General features: G+C 43.2%; 1 protein-coding gene across 2 annotated transcripts in view; it reads right to left on the bottom strand.

The window, feature by feature from the left end:
* The window catches only part of GRK3 (G protein-coupled receptor kinase 3), a 103438-nt gene extending 83946 nt beyond the window's left edge, over positions 1–19492 (bottom strand). Inside the window, exon 1 of one of the 2 annotated variants that reach the window (XM_090257684.1) lies at positions 19331–19492. In XM_090257684.1, coding sequence (XP_090113810.1) covers positions 19331–19443 — 113 coding nt within the window. In that variant the 5' untranslated portion in view covers positions 19444–19492. Of the gene's footprint in view, positions 1–13431; positions 13452–19330 lie in introns of those variants that run through there. The other variant, XM_090257685.1, reaches the window with a different exon arrangement.
* Between the last annotated feature and the right edge of the window lie 222 nt (positions 19493–19714).

The following is a 19714-nucleotide window of genomic DNA, read 5'->3' as shown; positions in this document are numbered from 1 at the left end:
CATAGATATAGGGTTATTAATATTTTCTATTGCCTCTTGTGTTAGTGCTGATAACTTGTGTCTTTTATGGAATTGGTCCATTTCATCCAAGTTGTCAAATGGGTTTCAAAATAATTAAAATGAATGAAATAAACCAGATCTGAGAGAGGGAGGGAGAGAACAAGAACATAGTATTTGATTACAGAGGGGCAGGAGAAACAGGAGCAAACTTTGGGGTATGATGTATGTGGTAAAATTTTAAATATCTGTATTTGGTCTTTGTCCCAGTTCTTGGCACAAAGCTCCTAATACCCTTGGAATGAGAGTATCTTACTCACAAGCAGCGCTTTTCAACCACACCTGAGCTTATGCTCCTGAGGTGACTCTGGGGCCCTCTGACAGGGTCCCGATAGGCCTGGTTGTCAGAGGAACCAACCAGCCTTGTGATTAGAGGATTGGTCAGTGGCGCTACCTGACTGCTGGGAGGCAAGAGACTGAGTTTAATCACCAATAGCCAATGATTTTAATCAGTCATGTTTGCAAAAAGAAACTTCGATAAAACTCCAGAACAATGTGGTCTGGAGAGCTTCCCTGTTGGTGAACCCACGGATGTGCTGGGAAGAGGGGTGCACGTGGAGAGGCCGTGGAAGCTCTGGGCTCCTCCCCACTGCGCTGGCCGTAGGTAACAACCATTTTCCAGTTTCCCAGTTCTACCCTTTACAATAACACAAATCATAAGTAGAACTTACCTTGAGTCCTGTGAGTTTTTCTAGTAAAATATCAAACCTAAGGGGAAGGTCACGGGAACCTCAAGTTGGCAGTCAGCCAGGCAGTAAAGCAGGTAAACTAGGGACCCCATTTGCAGCTGGTATATGAAATAGGCCAGTCTGGTGGGACTGAGCCCTGAACCTGGGGGGTCCATGCCAATTCTGAGTTGTTAGTGTCAGAATTTATTTGAACTGCAGAACAGCCAGTTGGTGTCAGAGAATTGAAAATTGTTGAATGAGGCCATAATGCATATGTTCATTATCTCAATTTTGGTCATGATTTCACAGGTATAGACAAAACTTACCAAATTGTGTACTTGAAATATGTAGTTTGTTTTATGCTAATTATACCTCAATTAAGCTGTTTTTTTTTTTAATTATACCACAAGGATGCAATCAGCAAAATCCTAAGTGTGGGAAACTCTATACAACATATGACCTGGTTTCCTTAACAAAAAATTTCAAGAGGAAAAATGATGGATGGGGAACCTATAGTTCAAAAGAAATAACCATCAGGCATAGTGCATGGACCTTATTTAAAACTCAATTCAATTTTTAAAAAATCTTGCAAAAACTGAAGAAATATGAATACAGACTGAATATTTAATGACATTAAGGAAGCACTGCATTTTTAGCGGTGGCATTATTACGTTTCGGTATTTTAAAAGAGTCGTTATCTTTTAGGAAAACATACAGAGATATCTGTAGATGAAATGACACATCATGCCTTGATATGCTTTAAAGTAACTTAAATGGGAATAGGCGGTAGGCGCAACAAAACCGGTAATGTGTGAGTAATTGACAATGCTGAGTGATGGCTCCATCAATTTCATTATATTATTCCCTCCCTCGGTATGTGTTTGAAATTTTCATTGCAGGAAGTTTTTAAGAAACCAAAGGCTGGCCTCTAGATTCCTAGATCAGTACTTTACATACTTCCTCATCAAAATTAGGTATATATACTATATGTATTGATAATGCCTTATATATTGATTGAAGGCCTAATTTTTTTAAATTTAGTATCAACTGGCTGAAGATCTCGCAACCCTACCTGTCATGATCTACTGGGGGCCTACTATGTAAGCACAAAGTAACGAACAAAAATATTGTATCATAACTTTTAAAATTCTTCAGCTACTCTTATGGTTGAAAGACTAGCTACCAGATATCTTTGCTCTCTACTGGCCGAAGAATGGGGAAGCTCTGTTGTACGTCTGCGCCTTACTAGCAGAGAAACTATCTTATTTATGACTTAGCTAGATATCTCCCGTTATTAAAAGTCTCTATATTCCATATGAGGTTTAATTCTGTTTTATTCTAAGGTCCAAAATAAAATGCAATTGAACAAACATTTCAAATAAAATAGAACCTATCACCTAAAAAAGGTAGTTGTGAAGATCAAGCAAGCCCATAAGGAGAGAGCTTGGTTAGAAGCTCTCTACACAAATGCCAGTTATCATCACTGACCACCTTGAAACCCAAAAGGCAGATTGTTTTAAGAGATAAGATGACTAAGCAGTCTTAGCAATGCTGATTCAATTCCCACAAAAGGAAATTGCTTTCTTTCATTTGTGGTTACTAAATATTTTCCACCAACTATTCATTAAACACACGAAATAGAGCTAGCTTATCCAAAGTCACGATAAAAACTTTACCACTTGGTTCAAAAGCACCAAACCCTGCCAGAAGACTCTGAAGAGGTCTGTAAAAGTATCTGGTACAATTTAATGTCCACTCTTCTCGAGTTTCCTCCATTCACCAGATATCTGGCAGAAAAGTCTTGCATGTAATTTACATATCATTAGGCAATTCAGCATGAGACATTTTTCATTCTGAAGACCACAATTGCACTAAGCTAAAGGTGAATTCCTCTGTGTTTTTCTCTACAACACTTTGACAATTCACATCATGTTTTTAATGTCTTTTTCTTGGTAATAGATTACCTGATATTAAAGTGATATGTAATGTACTTGAATTTCACTGGCCTAAAAGACCCATCATCCTGTACAAAAGGCATCCCCAAAAGGATGCAATCTGAAGGGTGAACATATATATGGGGTCATCAGTTTACCTAATCAAAGCTACTAAAACCTCATGATCTAAACAGTCCCTTCAAATTGGTTACGATAATCATTTTAGAGTCCATTCACTTACTATCAAAACACGTTTGAATCAGCAACAAAACATAAGCAGCTTCATTCTGCCGCTACGTTGTCTGTGTGCAATCAGCACTCTGGGAGGGGGAGTACAGGCAGGGAGGGTCCAAAACACCTGGTGCCTCCTCCTGGCTTCCAAGAGCCATTTTTAATGTAATGACGTCACTTGAAAGACATCACGGGTCTCTCTTTGGCCCAAAGTCCACACTCCTTAGCATATTACAGGGAGCATTTCCAAAAGGGCCCCAACCCAACTCATCAGCCACATCCTGCCACGATCTTTCTCACGTAGCAGCTACTCTTGGCTTTTTTTCAGCACCCACTTGTCCTGTAAACAGCATTCCCTCTAATGCTTCTCTTCACATGAGAAAGTCCCACACATCTTCCAGCATCCAGGTCGGAGCCACTAAAACTCTGATTCACACTTCAGGTTCCACTGTGCGTCTGATGGCACTGCTGAATCATTTCCCACAATGCACTGTTAAAATATATACTTTATGTAATAAATATATGACATGCACATATCAATAAATATATAGTAAATATGTATTATATGTACATAAAACCCAGAGCCCCAGGGCAAACTGAGTACCAATGATCAATAGCATTTCTGCTCAGTGAATGTAGATTACAGCAAAGGGAAGAAAGAAGGTCCGTGGTTCTAAAAAGCTTCATTTCAGTATAAAGCTGCTCAGAATGAAGTTCTTCCAGAAGCCATCTGCCCACTTTTCCCCTTAACCAGGAAATATTTCCATTCTAAGAGCAGAAAATCATGTTGGTGTACTGTGTTGGGGTTTACATGGACTGATAAATATCTGAAACTTGAGGGAAAAAATAGTTGAATCATTCATTCTTTCACAATATGTGAACTGCACCCTTCCTATGAGCCAGGCAGTGTGCACAGTGAGCCCCATCGTGTCTCTGCCCTGCAGGAGCCCACGTCCAGAGGGGCGCCGGGGTAGTAAGCAGGAAGCCCAATGCAGTGTGACAAGCATGTCTCTACAGGGGCAAGGACAGGGGCTACAGAACCCTTTCAATACGACTGAACTGTCGGACCGGAGGGGCCACTGGCTAGGAGGAAGGGAGAGAGAAAGCACAGGACCACTAGCGAAGGATACATCATGTGGGTCTGCACCAAGTATCTGAATGACATGGACAAAGGACAACAGAAATTAAAAAATACAAAAATACAGAGAGAAAAATGCCGTCTACAGCTCTGGACTCATAATTCCTAACTGTGAGATTACCCACACTACCACCCATGAGATTCACCTTCAGCTTTTCGTGGCTCATTCAAAGCAAACATCTCCCTTCCAAGGACTGACAGATGACATGTTCTTCCTATGACTGGCAAAAATGCAGGCTTGTTGGATACAAATCAGCACACTCCTCACACCCCAGCGTCCAGGCCCCCTGGCCCACACTCCTTCCTAAGACAGTGGGAACCAGTCTAGAACCTCAGTAACCGAGCACCATCGAGGCAAACAGATTTGTGAGCTAAAATATGCTCCATGCATGATCATCCAGTGTAATTTTTCTACAACTTGTCTTTCAATTTCATATAGACCTTATGTCACACAGGAACATTTAATTTGTGCCACATACCCACTAATCTCCTTTGTGATTTGCTGGTCTGGGTTTGCTTGGGAGAGCCCTTTATACCCCAGAACACTAAAAATATATTCTCTCACATTTTTCTAATTCTAATATTTATGACTATCTCATTAAACACTCTGTAAATCCAAGGACACCCGAGTCAGGATCCAAACGAGAATTTGAAAGGACCTGAAAGGCTGATCATTATTCATCTGCAAGAGAAAAATGGGCAAAGATAATCACTGACATTTTTTTAAAGTAAAACAGTGGAGATCTCTCCAAATGTAAAACATTGCTACAGCATTTAAAACAGTGTGCTATTGGTACAGGCATTGACACGTGAGTGGCACAGTGTGCAAAGTCGTGTATATGTCTATTTATACTCATCTATATAATATGATTTGGATTAGGTATAAAGGTGGCATTTTGAGTCCGTGGAGAAAAGGACGGTGTGTGACTTTGTTGGATCCTGACCCGGGTTGCCTTGTATTCACAGATTAATTTGAAGAGACCTGACCTCTGCCCAACAGTGAGTCTTCCTGTCTAGAACCACCTCATAGCTCTCCATGTATCCAGGTTTTCTTTGACTTCTCTTAATAAAGTTTTATTTTTCTTCATACTGGTCTAGCTGGTAATTAGTCAGTGAGCTCTGGTTTAGAGCAACACATTAAGAACCACTTATTTTAAAGTAATTATTTTGAAACGTTTTGACAAATTAATATTTAAGTAATTTAAAAACAGAAAGCTGTTAAAGTAATTTTAGTGAGAGAGCCTTACATTGCATCGTTTTTTTAGGCATGGAAAGTAATACTTAGACAGCAGATCATCTTACATAGCATAGGTTATTTTTTTTCCTGCTTAATTTAAGTGTCAGAGTTATGATTTAATAGCTGTTCATCACTGAATGAAGTTCAGTGAAGTTGTTGGTACCCGGAGTACATGAGTATGGTTTTCTTAAGTTTTATTCTTGCTACGCTTTCTCTCTTGTACAGCCTTCTTGAGTCTTCTTCTCAACCTTCTGAGAAGTCTTTGGGGCAAGAGGTTATAAATCTGTCCACACTGCTTGCATTAGTCAAGACCCTTTGGTTGCAAATGAAAACTCTGCCCACATCTTTGCAATCAGTGTTGTGCAGCCTGGTTGTGAATCATCTGATGCAGTTTCCAAAAAGCAATCATCCCGCCTCAGACTCAGTTACCAGAGCTGCACTATGTTTTGCGTCTGCGTGCGAAGCTACCATCGGGATTTATGTCCTTAGTCACTGGTGCTTTTACGTATGACATTGGGACAACTCAGCTTGTCATCAGCCCTGCAGGAAGCTAGTTGTGATCCTCACACCAACAGATCTGCTCTACTGTTTTTAAAAACTGTTATAAAAATTTTCAAACACGCAATAGAGTGAACCTCCGTAACTGTCATTCAATACATCATAATCATTATGAAGATTTTAGTCTGCTTTTATCCTCCCCTCAACTGTTCCCCCCTTTTGTAAAGCATTTTAAAGCAAATCTCAGACTATATGCCATTTTACCCTTATTACTTCCATTTTCATTTCTAAAAATTATGGACATTTTCCTTACATAAACACAAACCACTGTCCCTCCCCAACCTCACCCTAGAAATAATAATAAATCCTGAAGACCTAATACCCAGTTCCTATTCAAGCTCCGTGAGTCTCTCATTTCATACAGCTGGTGGGTTTGAGTCAGGATCTAATCAAGATCCCACATTCATCTGATTGTTATGTCCCTTAAATCTGTTTTAATCTAGAGCACCCTCTTCTCCTCACCACCCACTTTTTCTCTTCACCCCAGTGACTTACAGAGGAAACCGAGTCAGCAGTCCTGGAGGACGGCCCCCACTGTGGATTTCCCTGTCTGCTCCCTCCTTTGTCCCTATCTCCATATTCCCTGTAAGCTGAAAGGGACCTCTCAAGCCTTGACTGTGTCCAAGTCCATCTTTTGGGGGCAGGAACACTCACTAGATGGTCTGCATTCTTACAGGAAAGGCAAGAGAAATGCTTAATTCTTTACCTTTTTAATTGTCACTCTTCAGAGACAGAGCTGGCGCCCTATTTTTACTGCCAACGCTGATAAATAAGGAGTTTTGTTTTCCTGTTTTGGGGGGGATCTCTTTTATGGAAGCATGTGTATGTTAGCTTCCTATCACTGATGGAACATTTTACTGCAGACTCAATGGTTTAAATCTACAGAAATTTCTTATCTTACAGGTGTGTAAGCCAGAAACCTGACATGGGTCTCGCCGGGCTAAGATCACCACGTCAGCTGGGCCGTGGACCTAAGCAGGCTGAGAGGACCCAGTTCCCCACCGCCCACGTTCCTCCGCCCGTGCCCCGCTCTATGCTCCAAGCCAGCACTGGTAGTTCCGCTCACTCCTTCCTGTGCTCTGTCACTCGGACAGGGGCTTCCTGCCTGCCCTGTAATCCACGGGGCCCTCCCACAACCCGGGATAGTCTCTTTACCTTCAAGTCAGCACATGAGCTACCTTAATTGCACCTGCAGCTTTACCCTCTTGCCCTGTACCATGATATATTCTGAGGTTTGGAGATTAGGAAGTGGGCATTTTCGGGGGCCATTATTCTGCCTACCACAAGGGTCTGAATAGACAGGGTATTTCCATCAACTGCAGCCACATCCTTTCGATGTTCCAACCGCCCCACTGTTGGCCAGGAGAAACCCTTCTCCTGTTCTGTGAGACGTGGCCCCCACCCCAACTGCGGAGCGGCTCCTTTGCTTTCTAATACAACAGAGGTTCCAGGCTTCCTGCCCAGCCCCTGACCACACCCTGAGCCAGGGGCAGTTGGGTGGGTGCTCACTGAGATAAGGCTGCAGTCACTTCTCCGGCTTTTCCATGGGTAGAGATGATAAATACATATATTTGGGGAAAGAAATCATGAACTTAAAATGGTTTTCCAATTCAAATTTAATCTGACAGGGTTTTTACCTAGCTCTCATCATGTCCTCATGTATTTACAGTTAAAATCTTAATTATTACCCAGCTGTATCTATAGAGTCTATATGAAATAATTTTAAATAATAACATTAAGCCTCCTGATTACAGCTCTATTTTATTCTTAAAAAACAGAGAGGACAATTTGGCATCATCTAGCAAAACTGAAAATGCCCATATCTTTCTTACTTCTATGGGGGTCTATTCTACAGAATATGCAGGTCCAAAGGCACACAGGTAAGCATATTCACCGCAAGAGCACTTGTGAGTCTGAACACAGGGTCAGGGAAGTAACAGATTTATAGCATATCCAGCAGCAATTCGAAAGCCTGAGGTCCATCTGTTCATGAACTAACAAAGCAAAGCTGAAGACGTACCCCTAGGTGAAGAAGGGAGGTCGTAAATGGCTCACTACTGTGTTCCTGAGGATCGGAACTCCATCCAGTGACCTCAACCACCTTTCTGTGTGAAGGTTAAGTATGCGACCTGAGCCCTGGCTGGTGTGGCTCAATGGACTGAGCACTGGCCTGCAAACCAGGAGGTTGCTGGTTCGATTCCCAGTTGGGGCACATGCCTGGGCTGCAGGCCAGGTCCCCAGTAGTGGGTACACTAGAGGCAACCACACATTGATGTTTCCCTCCCTCTCTTTCTCCCTCCCTTCCCCTCTCTCTAAAAATAAATATTTTAAATATGCGACCTGTTTCATTAATTTTCTACCACAACTTAGAATGTACCACTAACAACATTATCAAGTTCAGCATAAAAATGCTTTTGTACTGAGAATCGCTGACAAGTATATTCAAGCAAAGGATACCCATTTACCTAGTGACTGGGAGAGACAGGGATTTTAATTTTATTTTTAAAATAAAGGTGCATGTGAAATTACAAAACAATGTTCAGGGTGAGAAAATATTAAGAACCCTTGATGTGTAGCTTTTCTCAATTTAAAGCCCTGCCATCATTACTGATAACTATCCTATGAGTTAACAAAATTTCTGACCGCTCTTAAGGAATTGTTCATACATTTATTATTAAATCAGTGTCTCCAGGAAAATTATATGTAAGCTACTGGAGCACCACTTCAGTTATCTGTGGTTGATTACCCTTTACTGACTGAAGACAATGCATTTTCAAATTGTGTTAGTAATGGCAGAAATTGACAATGTTACTCTACCCAAATCTAAGAACCTTCTTCTCTAAGATGGTCTACATGGCAAAAGATAATCTATAGGTGTCTATTAAAATGCACAGAGTTTGCACTGAGGCTCAACTGTGTGTCCTGTGCTGTCAATGTGACCTTGAGCAATTAGCTTCCCTCTGAACTTGAACTTCCTCCTTCTAAAATGGAGATGATGAGTATTGATTGTAGAGACATTTCCAAGAATCTGAAAATAAGGAAGAAAGCTTGCCCCCTGAGAATAAAATTTTTAAATTAATACATAACACAAGGGGCAGAGGAGTGCCAAAGACTCGGGCGCTGGCTACCCTTGGCCCCGGCTTCACCGACTGTATTATCAAGTCCAGCAGAGGCCAGCCACTAAGGAGAACAGGAAATATGGAAATACGGAAAGACAAGGCCATGTCAAAGCCACGCCAAAGCCACTCCCTGGCAGGGAAAGCAAGTGTTCCCCATCCAGCATAAAGCCAGGGGGACATGACTGGGTCCCAGCTGGAGATGATGAGCCCCATCTGGTCACGGGTTCCCGCTAGCTGTGCCACCTTCCACGACCATGGGACAGAACGCTCTGCTCATTCAGACCTGGGGCATCGAGGCTCCTGGGAGTTAATGTTGAGTGTAAAGCAGCAAATTTGACATTTTAGTTACAGTTTGGATTTTTAGATAATCTGCCATGAGAGTAAATGCATTCTGGGGAGTGGTAGCCTCTCGCTTCATAGATTCTCAGAAGGGTCTTTAATTTTAAAATAAGAACCACCAGCATCGAGGAAGATGGGCTGACTTAGCTAATCGGCGTGAATTTCACAGGACACCCTCGAAACAGTGAGAAAATCTAGTTTCGGAGTCTGAAACTGTCTATGGAGAGAGCCAGTTTGTCCCCCAAATAAACAAAACACACTTCTGAACATCTCCACGTGGACAAATCTAGAATAATTTATTCTTTCTAAAATTTCTACTTACTACAGAGAACTGTAGGAACTAAGAAGAGTTAAATACGCAGAAAACTATAAAGCCTTATATACCAATATCGGTGGAAATTTTTTTGCTCTAAATTCAAATCTATCACATAAACATAAAAGAAGGGATCAGATGTTACTGGGTGTAATAAGTTATAGACACACACAGAACTAAATGTTAAGTCCAGTGCATTGATCTCCCATCATGATCATTTCAATACTGATCCAAGTCACAACCTGGTTCTCAAGAAAGTTACCCGAGGCGGGGAGAAGCAGATTCTGAACAGGGTGGAACCACTGAGGGTTTTTAGAAGAGTCTTGCTTTTGCTGCCAGTTCTGCCATCCGATACGCGACCCGACACCGTCCTGAGGTCACCATATGCCGTAATACAGAGCCGGAAACTCCCATCTCCTATGAAGGCCTTTCCACCATCTACCTCATTAAATTTTTCCAGGATGAAATGGCCAGAGAAAAATAAGCCTTTTTTTTTTAATGGAGTAACCTGATTTTAAAAAATAATTTAAAACAGTCATTGCCCCATAAAGCAGGTCACTTGATTTAAAGGACAGAAACACAGAGATACTAGCTGGTTTTTCACATGAAATTAAAAAAGACAAAAACAATCAAGCAAATGACTGAACCCTAAGAAATCCCTGACCATTAAACTCAGGGTGTTGGGGGGGGGGGGGTTGGAGAGCAATCACTGACATAGTGTCTCCTCATTCGTCACTTAGAAATTGCTACTGTGCGGCGACACCTTTCCCTTTGAGACCCATGCTAGCTGCAGTGTTTTGCATAAATAATAACCTTTCTCCTGCTGCCACTAAAACTGAAACAGAAGGAAGCAAGTCCTAAATGGGAAACAAAAAGCACAAAAACGTGATAATCCAGACTTAATGTTGTTGTGCCAGGAGTCGTTGCATAATTCCTTTCCCAGTTATAATATAAGGGAAAAAGGGTAAATGTATGTGAAAAAGTGGGACTCATTATTGATGTGCATCACGCATTAGGATTCCTCCCATTTCTAACTGGAGTATGAACCCCCGCGTCCATACCAAACAGCAAAGGCCTCCTTTTTTCTTTCAATCCTCACATGAGGACTTTTAGTGCTGTTAGAGAGAGGGAAAGGGAGAGAGAGAAACATCTATGCAAGACAGAAGCATCAATCGGTTGCTTTCTGTACACGCCAGGACCAGGGATCATACGTGCCCAGATCAGGGATTGAACCTACAACCTAGGTATGTGCTCTGCCCAGGAATCAAACCCACCACCTTTTGGCTATAGGACACTGCTCCAACCAACAGAGCCACACCAGCCAGGGCATCATATTTTTAAAAGATACATCTAAAATATCGTCACAGCCAGAGTCACAAGGCAAAATGAAAATCGGCAGTATTTCACAGCTGTGTAAATGCCTTCCCATGTAACTTCTAGTTCATTTTTAACTTAAACCCTTATCAGAAGCTATACAGATACAGAAAACGTAGAAGAAATAACCTGAAAATATAACCAGAGTTATCTTTCTAGATAAGATAACAGAGAGCAGTAGACTGACTGAATCACACAAAGCACAGGGAGAGGGCTTATTATTCAGGGAAGCTGTATTGCTGAAAATGAAGACTTGCTGCCTTTCCGAGTTAACAGAGCTGTAAGTTTTGAATCTATGAAACATACGCCCAAACGCCCTCACAGGAAGACTTCACCACAAAGCTCACTTTCTCCCTAAAATACTGTAGTTCATAATTATCTAAAAAGCATACATGCCCAGCACTGACCTAGCTCTCAGCAGGTGGTCACTGTGTAACACACGCGCAGCCCACCTCTAGCTTCTGGATCCTGACTGAGGGAAACACTATTCCCCTAATCAAACTGAGGTAATGAAATCTAAATCATGTGAAGAACCCCAGTTTCTCCCTGTGATGGAACTTCACAGGAACTCGACTACACCCCTGAAATAGGACGTATCACTAGTTTTGCCATCACTAAATTAATTATGTAATTTTACAAATATATTTTTAGTTTTCATAAATTTTAATATCCTTTCTTAGCCAGGTAATATAGAGACTGATGAGCACAGATTCCAGAGTGGTGTGCAGACTTCACTGTGACATGAGGAATGACTGAAGAACTGAGTACAACTTCCCAAGGCCAGGGTAGATGCCTTCAAATATTTGAAGCTCTTGCACTTTTGAGGGAGATGAAACTTGTTTTGTGTGACCACAAAATGACAGGAAGAGATCGGCGCACAGAATGACTTACAAGAGAACTTTCTGACAGCACAGGGCTTCCAAAGATGCTCCTCAAAGATGACCCTGGATGTCAGAGGGAAGCCACCCACCCAACGCATGACCAGACTGGACGCCCTCCGAGATCTTTGCAAATATGATACACTACAACGTTGTGTTAGTAACCTGTTGGTGTCTAAGGAAGCCTAGAATGAATCATCACCTATGCTCAACACATTGAAGCCTGCTGCTTTTAGATGATTTTTGGTTCATTTTACTGAAGCAAGGCCCTCTAAAGATGAGTCAGCCCTCCTAATTGCTTAGTTATCTATATTTAAGAGTAGCGTGCTTGTGAACGCGTACTAAAGCTAACACAGCCCAGAGCCAGATGGATGAATGGATGGATAAATAGATGATAGAAGGAAGGGAGAGAAGAAGGGAAAAAGAAATGGGGCAAGGAAGGGAAGAAAGAAAAGGAACCAAGTGAGGCACCATGTGTAGAAGGTTCTAGACACATAGCCAAATAGAGCTAGAGGAAGAAAACTGAGAAATCTGGGAAATTCATCTACTTATGGGTCTAAGGTCAACATGTGCTCTTCCCTCCCCCATCAACAATTCAACTTTACAGAAGTCCTGCCTCTGAACTCGTCCCTCAGAGCACAGGGCACAAGGGTCCCCATGCTGCCTGCCTGCTGTCTACCTGCTGCTATTCTGTGCTTTCTAAAGGTGTTACATCCTGTGCTGCATCTGTTCCCAACAATAACCATCCACGATGCAATTAAAAGAAAATCATCTTTTAATATTTCCTCTAATCGTTTTATCTGTGTTTGAAATTAGTGTTCTCTCCTGTTTAGAAATATATTGCATGCATAGGAAATGCTTACAAGGGACCGCAATTTTTATTGGGACGTTTCAGGATCAGAAATGAATAGATAGCACATAGCACAGATGGGAAACTGAATACAGAGAATGTAAGTGACTTCCCGGGGACCTGTGGCAAGCTGCCAGTGGAATCAGGTCCATGTTTCCTAGTTCCTAATCTAGAACTTTCTCTTTTATTGTCGTATGACATACTATAGTAGGGAGGACACAGGAAAATGAGGGCCCAGCCATAATAGCTGGTCTTCGAGTTGACTAAGGATGAAGGTCTGGCCTAGCTCCTTTCATATCATCACCTTTTCCTGCTCCCGAGACCCTGAAGGAAGGAAATGGTAGCAAACAAGTACAGGCCCAAGGCTGAGTCAAGGCTGTCTGTTACCAAACCACCAATCACAAAGTATAGGAACTGCAAAGTTATTTCCACTGCGTTTTCTAGGGGGCTTGTCCTATAATGCCCTGTACACGGCACTAGAACATGTGTAGTGTATGCTCCACGCTGAAGCTGAAGCCTTCCCAAATTAGAAGAAACATTTACAGGACATGAGTAAGGAGCCAAGGTATTACTTCTGCATTTTAGACCCCTGTAGCAATCCAAAAAAAAAGGCCCAAGGGTTCTAACTTCTAATCAATGATAAAATTAGAGAAGAAAAAGGAAGCGAGAAATTTTTAAAAAGCAGAGGCAGGTCAGGGACATCCAGCCTCATTTATTAGCATGCAAGTTACTCACCATACAAATGACTCAATAACAAAGTAGAAGTTGCAGCTAACTCAATCTTATCTCCATTTCCCCATTGCTGATGCCCGGAGAATAAAGCCAGATGAGACCATCAAGACCATCCTGCACACAGAATACACGTTCACACCCAGCAGCCTTGAAATACACAGTCTTATTGACAAAGGGAGGTTATTGGGATGGAAAGTGATTTATTATTGCAAATAAGGCCAAAAATATTGTTTTGCCCTTTTACCTTCTTCTCAGAAATGGAGATTTCTGTGCGGTTCGGGGGTGGGGAGGTCGGGCAGCCTGAGCTGACCTTTTTTCTCAATTGTAGAAACACTGTTCGGAGGCTGGGGGGAGCCAGGGTGGGGAAGAAGTGGCCCATTATAGACTTTCTCATTAAGAGCAGCAAGATGGCACTTCTTTTGTTAAACAGAACAGGCATTTAACCCTCAAGCTCCTCATGGGAAATAAGGAACAAACTGCTGATTCACTTAGCCGTAATTACTGCTTCCGAGGGTCCCCAAGGAGCGGCTGCTCTCTAGCAGTCTCTGAGGACAGGCCTCACTTTTCAGATGCTGTACCAGGAGCTGATGCAGACAGCCGCAAAATGACTGTTCCCCAAACGCAAACGTGTCGCTATTCTGCCCATTCCTTGCAAAATAAGGGGAGAAGGTGTTCATTATTCATTTTTCGTGGGAGGGCACATCAAGGTTGAAAGAACCTGGACTGAGGGAAGCCCCAGCCAAGTCCACCTGTCACTTGGGCAGAGATCCTTAACCTCCCTGAGCTCCTGCTCCTGCAGTATAACGGGGCTAATGTTACTTCCAAAAAAACCCTGGGGAACAAATGTATCAATTCTGCAGCCTGCCTGGGGGAGGATGAGCTCTCAACAAATGATAGTTATTATACTGCTACTTCACGGAAGTGACAGTTCTCCTTCCCTTGTCAGGGCTGCAGGGGCCCCAGCGTTCTGTTCTCTACAGACTCTGAAATTCCAACTCCGCAGGCCAGCCACTGACAGATGAAGACCTAGACTTCCCTTCTGCAAGCCTCGGGACCTGACCCAAAAGTTCCAATCCTTGTCCAAACGGGTGTTTGGCCAAGCCGAGTTCCGTGTGCTGAGGAGACGCTTTCAAGAGGTTCTCTCTGAGACATTGCCCATGAAAGACAGGACTACCTCGACCTCAGGCAGATCTAAATGAGCAGGCGATTCAAAGCTGCCCAGAGCTCAGCTTGGGCAGATTCTAGGTCCCGAATTGATTGCACTGCAATATCTATTTCTAGGAATTGCTAGCAACACACAACACTTACATCTTCAAGTCACTGGCACAAATTAGCTTTGACCAAGAATGAAATAATAACTGAAAGGTCAGAACAAATTACATTTTGTATCTGTACCTTTGTGAAAAAGAAGCAAGAACATCACTGCTGTTTTATCCATAGAAACACTCTCATCAACAATAAAGCGTACTTTCTTCCTGAAGGCTATTCTTTCTTTCAACACTGACTTTTCAGTTCCAAGTTAGGCTGGGGATACAGAGAGGGCAGGCACAGAACACCCCTACAACCGAATCAGAGGGGAATATCTCACGTTCTCCACCACTCACTCACTGATTGGGGTCTGGGAAATGATGAAAGAAACTCCATTTCCACGAAAGAGAACTGAACTACTTCTCGAGATCAATTCCATAGGGCAGTTTTACAAGTAGGAAGAGGCAAACTCCCAGATCATATTACTCTATATCACGGCTAGGCAGCTCTTCAAAGGAAATAATTGACAATTTACTGTAAAACAATTAGCAAGCAGAATGTGTTCTCCGAATACAGACTAATAAAAGCCATCCAAATGCTACTCGTCTTGGGTGAAACAGAATCTTCAAGCAAATTCACTTTAAAGTAAACGTCCTTCTTGGTTCAACACTTTGTGTATTTCCCACTAGACCATAAGCCCCTCGAAGGAAGGGGATGAGGTACAGGTCAGGTTCATAACATCCCCTTCGTGTGCCTCAGAGAAATAGCTCTACGGCCATGTACTGAATTAAGGTAACAAACAACATCGCCCATCTCCTTAAGGACTGCGTAAATGCTCCAAGGAAGTGAAAAAGAACCTTTAAAATGTTGTTTTCAGAACCTCCTATCATATTATATGAATACTCTGAAAGGACAAGGCTTGTAACTGATGATCCAAAATTTTCAGTGTCCTCATGAGCAGAAATGACACTCCAGGAGAAAGGTCAGTGTCGTGTTACTCAACCTCTTTCAACCGTGTGGGAGTTCAAGTCCACAGAATTTCATTCTGTTTGGAAAAGGCTCACAGAATAATGAGCCTCAAGTAAAAAGCTGTCTCGATCACTTTAGGTCTTCCTTAAGATGTTGACCCCCCTCTAGGCCTTGGCTTATGAATCAGACTCTATTAAATAAAAGTATTTCTCTTCTAAAACTGCCTACAACTGGCACGCACCTCTGAATGATGGTGTTTTTTACCAGCCTGCACAGGGAGTCCTGGGATCAGTTTACTCTTCCCAATAAAGCCCATTCTCTGCTTCATTAGCACAACAAATACTTCAGTGAACTAGAGCAGCTATATAATTTGAACAAATAATAGCTTTTACAGGACTTACACTCGTTGGTTCATTAATTGAATCATGTGTCAACATAACAAAATGGTTGTCTCTTGCTACCTCAGAGAAGTAACATCTCCCCTGGGCAGAATGGTACATTTGCTGAGATTGTCCCCAAAAAGCAGGGGACTGCTGCCCCAGTGTTTCGTTCAAGTCAGCTAGATATCATTTAGTTCTGCTGCCTTTAGGTTTTTAAACTGTGGAAAAGGCAAAGTAACTGAAATAAGGAAGCACACAGAGGACTATAGTGACTTCAAATAATTAGCTGGAAATAAAAAGTCACTAGTGATAGGTCAGTGGCTAGTTTTATGTTTCTCATTTAGATACTAAAAATGCAAATCTATCTCTTTTTCAAGAATTCTAAAGACCAGTGATCACAGAGATCATTCCCAAATGAAGTAGAAACTCTCATTAGAAAACATCTGACCAGTAATCTTTACCAAAAGAGTGAAATCACACTAGCCTTTTTGAGTCACTATGCTGAGGCATTTTCACGTGAAATTAACTCTTTACCACATATAGAAATCCCCCGACCTTCCATCTCCACTCAGAAATCCAGCAGGTAGACCACTAACGGCCATGCACTGGTAGAAAAAAAAATTTTTTGCAAGGTGTTTTACCTGATAATCTCAATGTGAAAGAATCGTAACATAGCCCAAGAGGTGGTGGTTACCACGAAAATTGGGAAAGTCAAAGCCATTCAGATAAATACAAAACAAATTAGGATCCCCAGAGGAAGTTCCAATGGCCTCACTCAAGAGTCTATTTTAAAAATAGCAACAGAATATCAATTACTAAAGAGCTGGTTCCTAAAATTACTCTCTTGTTATTTCTCATTTCTAAAATATCCTAAGAAATAAGCTCGCAGTCACTAATTCTGCCTTAAGAGGAAAAAGCCTTACTAAAGAATACCACCTAAGACAAAGGCATTTATACAAGGAAGTGAATACCCTAAGCACAAGTATCTTCTTAAGAACACGAAAAAGCAGAAGTCACATTAAGTTCGAAACACCAAGAAAAAAAAAATGAACAAAGTTCCTAACTTTAGTAATATTTTATATCTCACAACACCCCCCCTAAAAAGACTGCACCTGAGTTAAGATTTATTGAATTTATATACAGAAATTCTATATATTTAGGGCTCCCTGCACTTTAGAAAGAGTAGGAAAGGCAGGAGAAAGAGAAATAAGCATTTTATACAACATTTGTAGAAATGTAGTTATTATTGTTGTTTTTAAATGAAATTCAGGTTTGGGGGGGCAGGGGTTCTTGTTTTACTTCGTTTCCCATTCGCAAGAAATTTTAAACAGCACTGGTTTTTCAATGAGCTTCAGATCTGTTCAAGTCTGGATAGGAGTGTTAATTTCACAACACTCCCAAAGGTCTGCACTCTTCCCTGATTTTTACTGCTTGGCATTGCTTTTCAAAGAGCATTTCCTGCAAAACCAACCAGATGCACAGGCTAAGAAGGGCCAGCAAGCCAAAAATAATTAGCAAGTGTGTGTTCATTGACACAATTTGGCTTTTCACAACAAATAACTCAAAAGGGGCTGATGTTTTCTATGTCACAGGGCTTGGGCTCATAAATGGACCTGTAAAACGGTAATCACTTAGCACCAAAAGAAAGATTTTTTTCCCCCTTACATCTAGTTAACATTGAAGCAATCTTGGGTGTATAAGACTACAAAGAATGATGCTTCCCAATGGAGAACGGCTTTGGTGTAGATTCCAATATTTTACAAAGTTGCATGGCCTCAAATTCACTATAAAGAAGATGTCTGTCTCCTTTTACCATTAATTCCACCAAGAGCTGAAGCCACATTTGCTGTACAACTCATGATGGTGTTAATTAGGAAAGAAACCGGGGGGGGGGGGGGGGGGGGGCGTTCAACCCTAATACATTAAAGGACTTATTAGAAACTCACTATTAATCTGATGAAGAATCTTTTCTATGGTTGTGCTAAAGATATGAATAAACAAAGTCTTTTATAGCTCATCAATAAAAAATCATTTTTTAGATAAAATTACAACTTGATAACCAATGTCAACCCAATAAATTTAATTTAAAAAAAATTTTTTTTAAATTATAACTTGGTATGGCTTCACCAAGCCCCTTGCCAATTCCATGGGGCCCTTCCTCTGGTCATTTAAACAACAAATACCTGTCTGGAATCACCCACTCAACGTGCATTTTTGAGTGAATCCTATTTCAATCTTTTTGTTTGCTTTTAAATGCTTTTTTCTTGAAAGGAACAGTTTATTTTATTTACTTATTTATTTATTTTAGAGAGAGGGAAAGGGAGGGAGAAAGAGGGAGAGAAACATCAATGTGTGAGAGGAACCAAGTGCAAGAAACATTATTGCCCGCCCCCCCCCCCCCAACTGGGGACCTGGCCCGCAACCCAGGCATGTGCACTGACTGGGAATCGAACCTACGATCTTTCAGATCACAGGCCGGCACTCAATCCATTGAGCCACACCAGCCCGGGTACATTTCAATCTGTTAACGAAGTGCCACCAGCAGACCTGTAAATTGAGGGAAGCAGCTCAGGGGACACACTCAGCACCCAAAAGAAAATTGAGTGGGTCCCAATTCACTCAATTACTGCCTGGGGCACAGAGAGAAAAGGAAAGGAGGGTAGGAAGTTGACTCGACTACTGGACCTCGAGGGGGACAAGCACTGGAACTGCAGCTGAAGTACCCGGGACAAAAGGCGCCACGCCTGCACTGCCCCGCTAAGGAGCCCAGAGGGAGCTGACAGGATGGAGTTGGGAAGGGGGACAGCAGGAACCAGGGAAGGAACGACCAGAATGGATGAAGCACAAGGGAATGACAGGAATGGGCAGAAAGGGACCACAAGGATGGGGCTGGTTGGGGAGGGCAGGGATGGGGTAGAATGGGTGACAGAGATGGGGCAAGAGGATACTACAGCAACGGAACAGGGAGGAACATGGGGATGCGACTGGGCTGAGAGACAGGGATGGGACAGAAGGGGGCGACAAGTATGGAACTGATCCAGCGAAGTCACAACCACATCCTACCAAACCCTCGCTGGGGCGCTCGGCGCGCGCGAGGCACTTTGCGGCGCTCTCTCCCCGAGTCCCCCCCAACGGCCCTCCGCTGCCCCGTTTCTGAGACGGGAACCGCGAGGTCGACCCTGTAGCGCCCACTCCCCGAAGTCACCGGCTGGGACACAGCAGCAGCCGAGCGCCCGAACCCTCCCGAACGCAGGGGGTCGCTGGCGGCCGATGGGGGCGGCGGCGCGGACCCGGGGAGCCGGTACCTGGGCTCGGGCAGGACGATCCTCTTGCTGGCGCGTGCGGCCGGGGTCGCCTTGCTCTTTTCCATCGCCATCAAGTAGCTGACATCGGCCAGCACAGCCTCTAGGTCCGCCATGTTGGCGAGCGGCGGCGGCGGCGGCGGCGGCTCCTCGGGACCCAAACGGGACGCGCTCCCGCCGCCGCCGCCCGCTGCGCCCCGACGTGGGGGGGCCGCCCCGGGGCAGCCCCCCCCCCCGCGCGCTCCCGCCCCCGCGCGCCCCCTCGCGCGCGCTCCCTCCGCGTCCCGCTCAGCGCCCAGCGCGCACCGCACCCTCGCGCCCGCCGGGGTCACCGAGCCCCGCCCCCCCACTCGCGCCGCCCGCTGCCCGAGCACGCGCCCCCGCCCC

The sequence above is a fragment of the Furipterus horrens genome, unplaced genomic scaffold, assembly GCF_987537825.1.
Source record: "Furipterus horrens unplaced genomic scaffold, mFurHor1.1.pri manual_scaffold_11, whole genome shotgun sequence".
Taxonomy (NCBI): Eukaryota; Metazoa; Chordata; class Mammalia; order Chiroptera; family Furipteridae; genus Furipterus; species Furipterus horrens.
The sequence above is the reverse complement of the archived record's forward strand: the minus strand, read 5'-3'. Positions and strand labels throughout refer to the sequence as shown.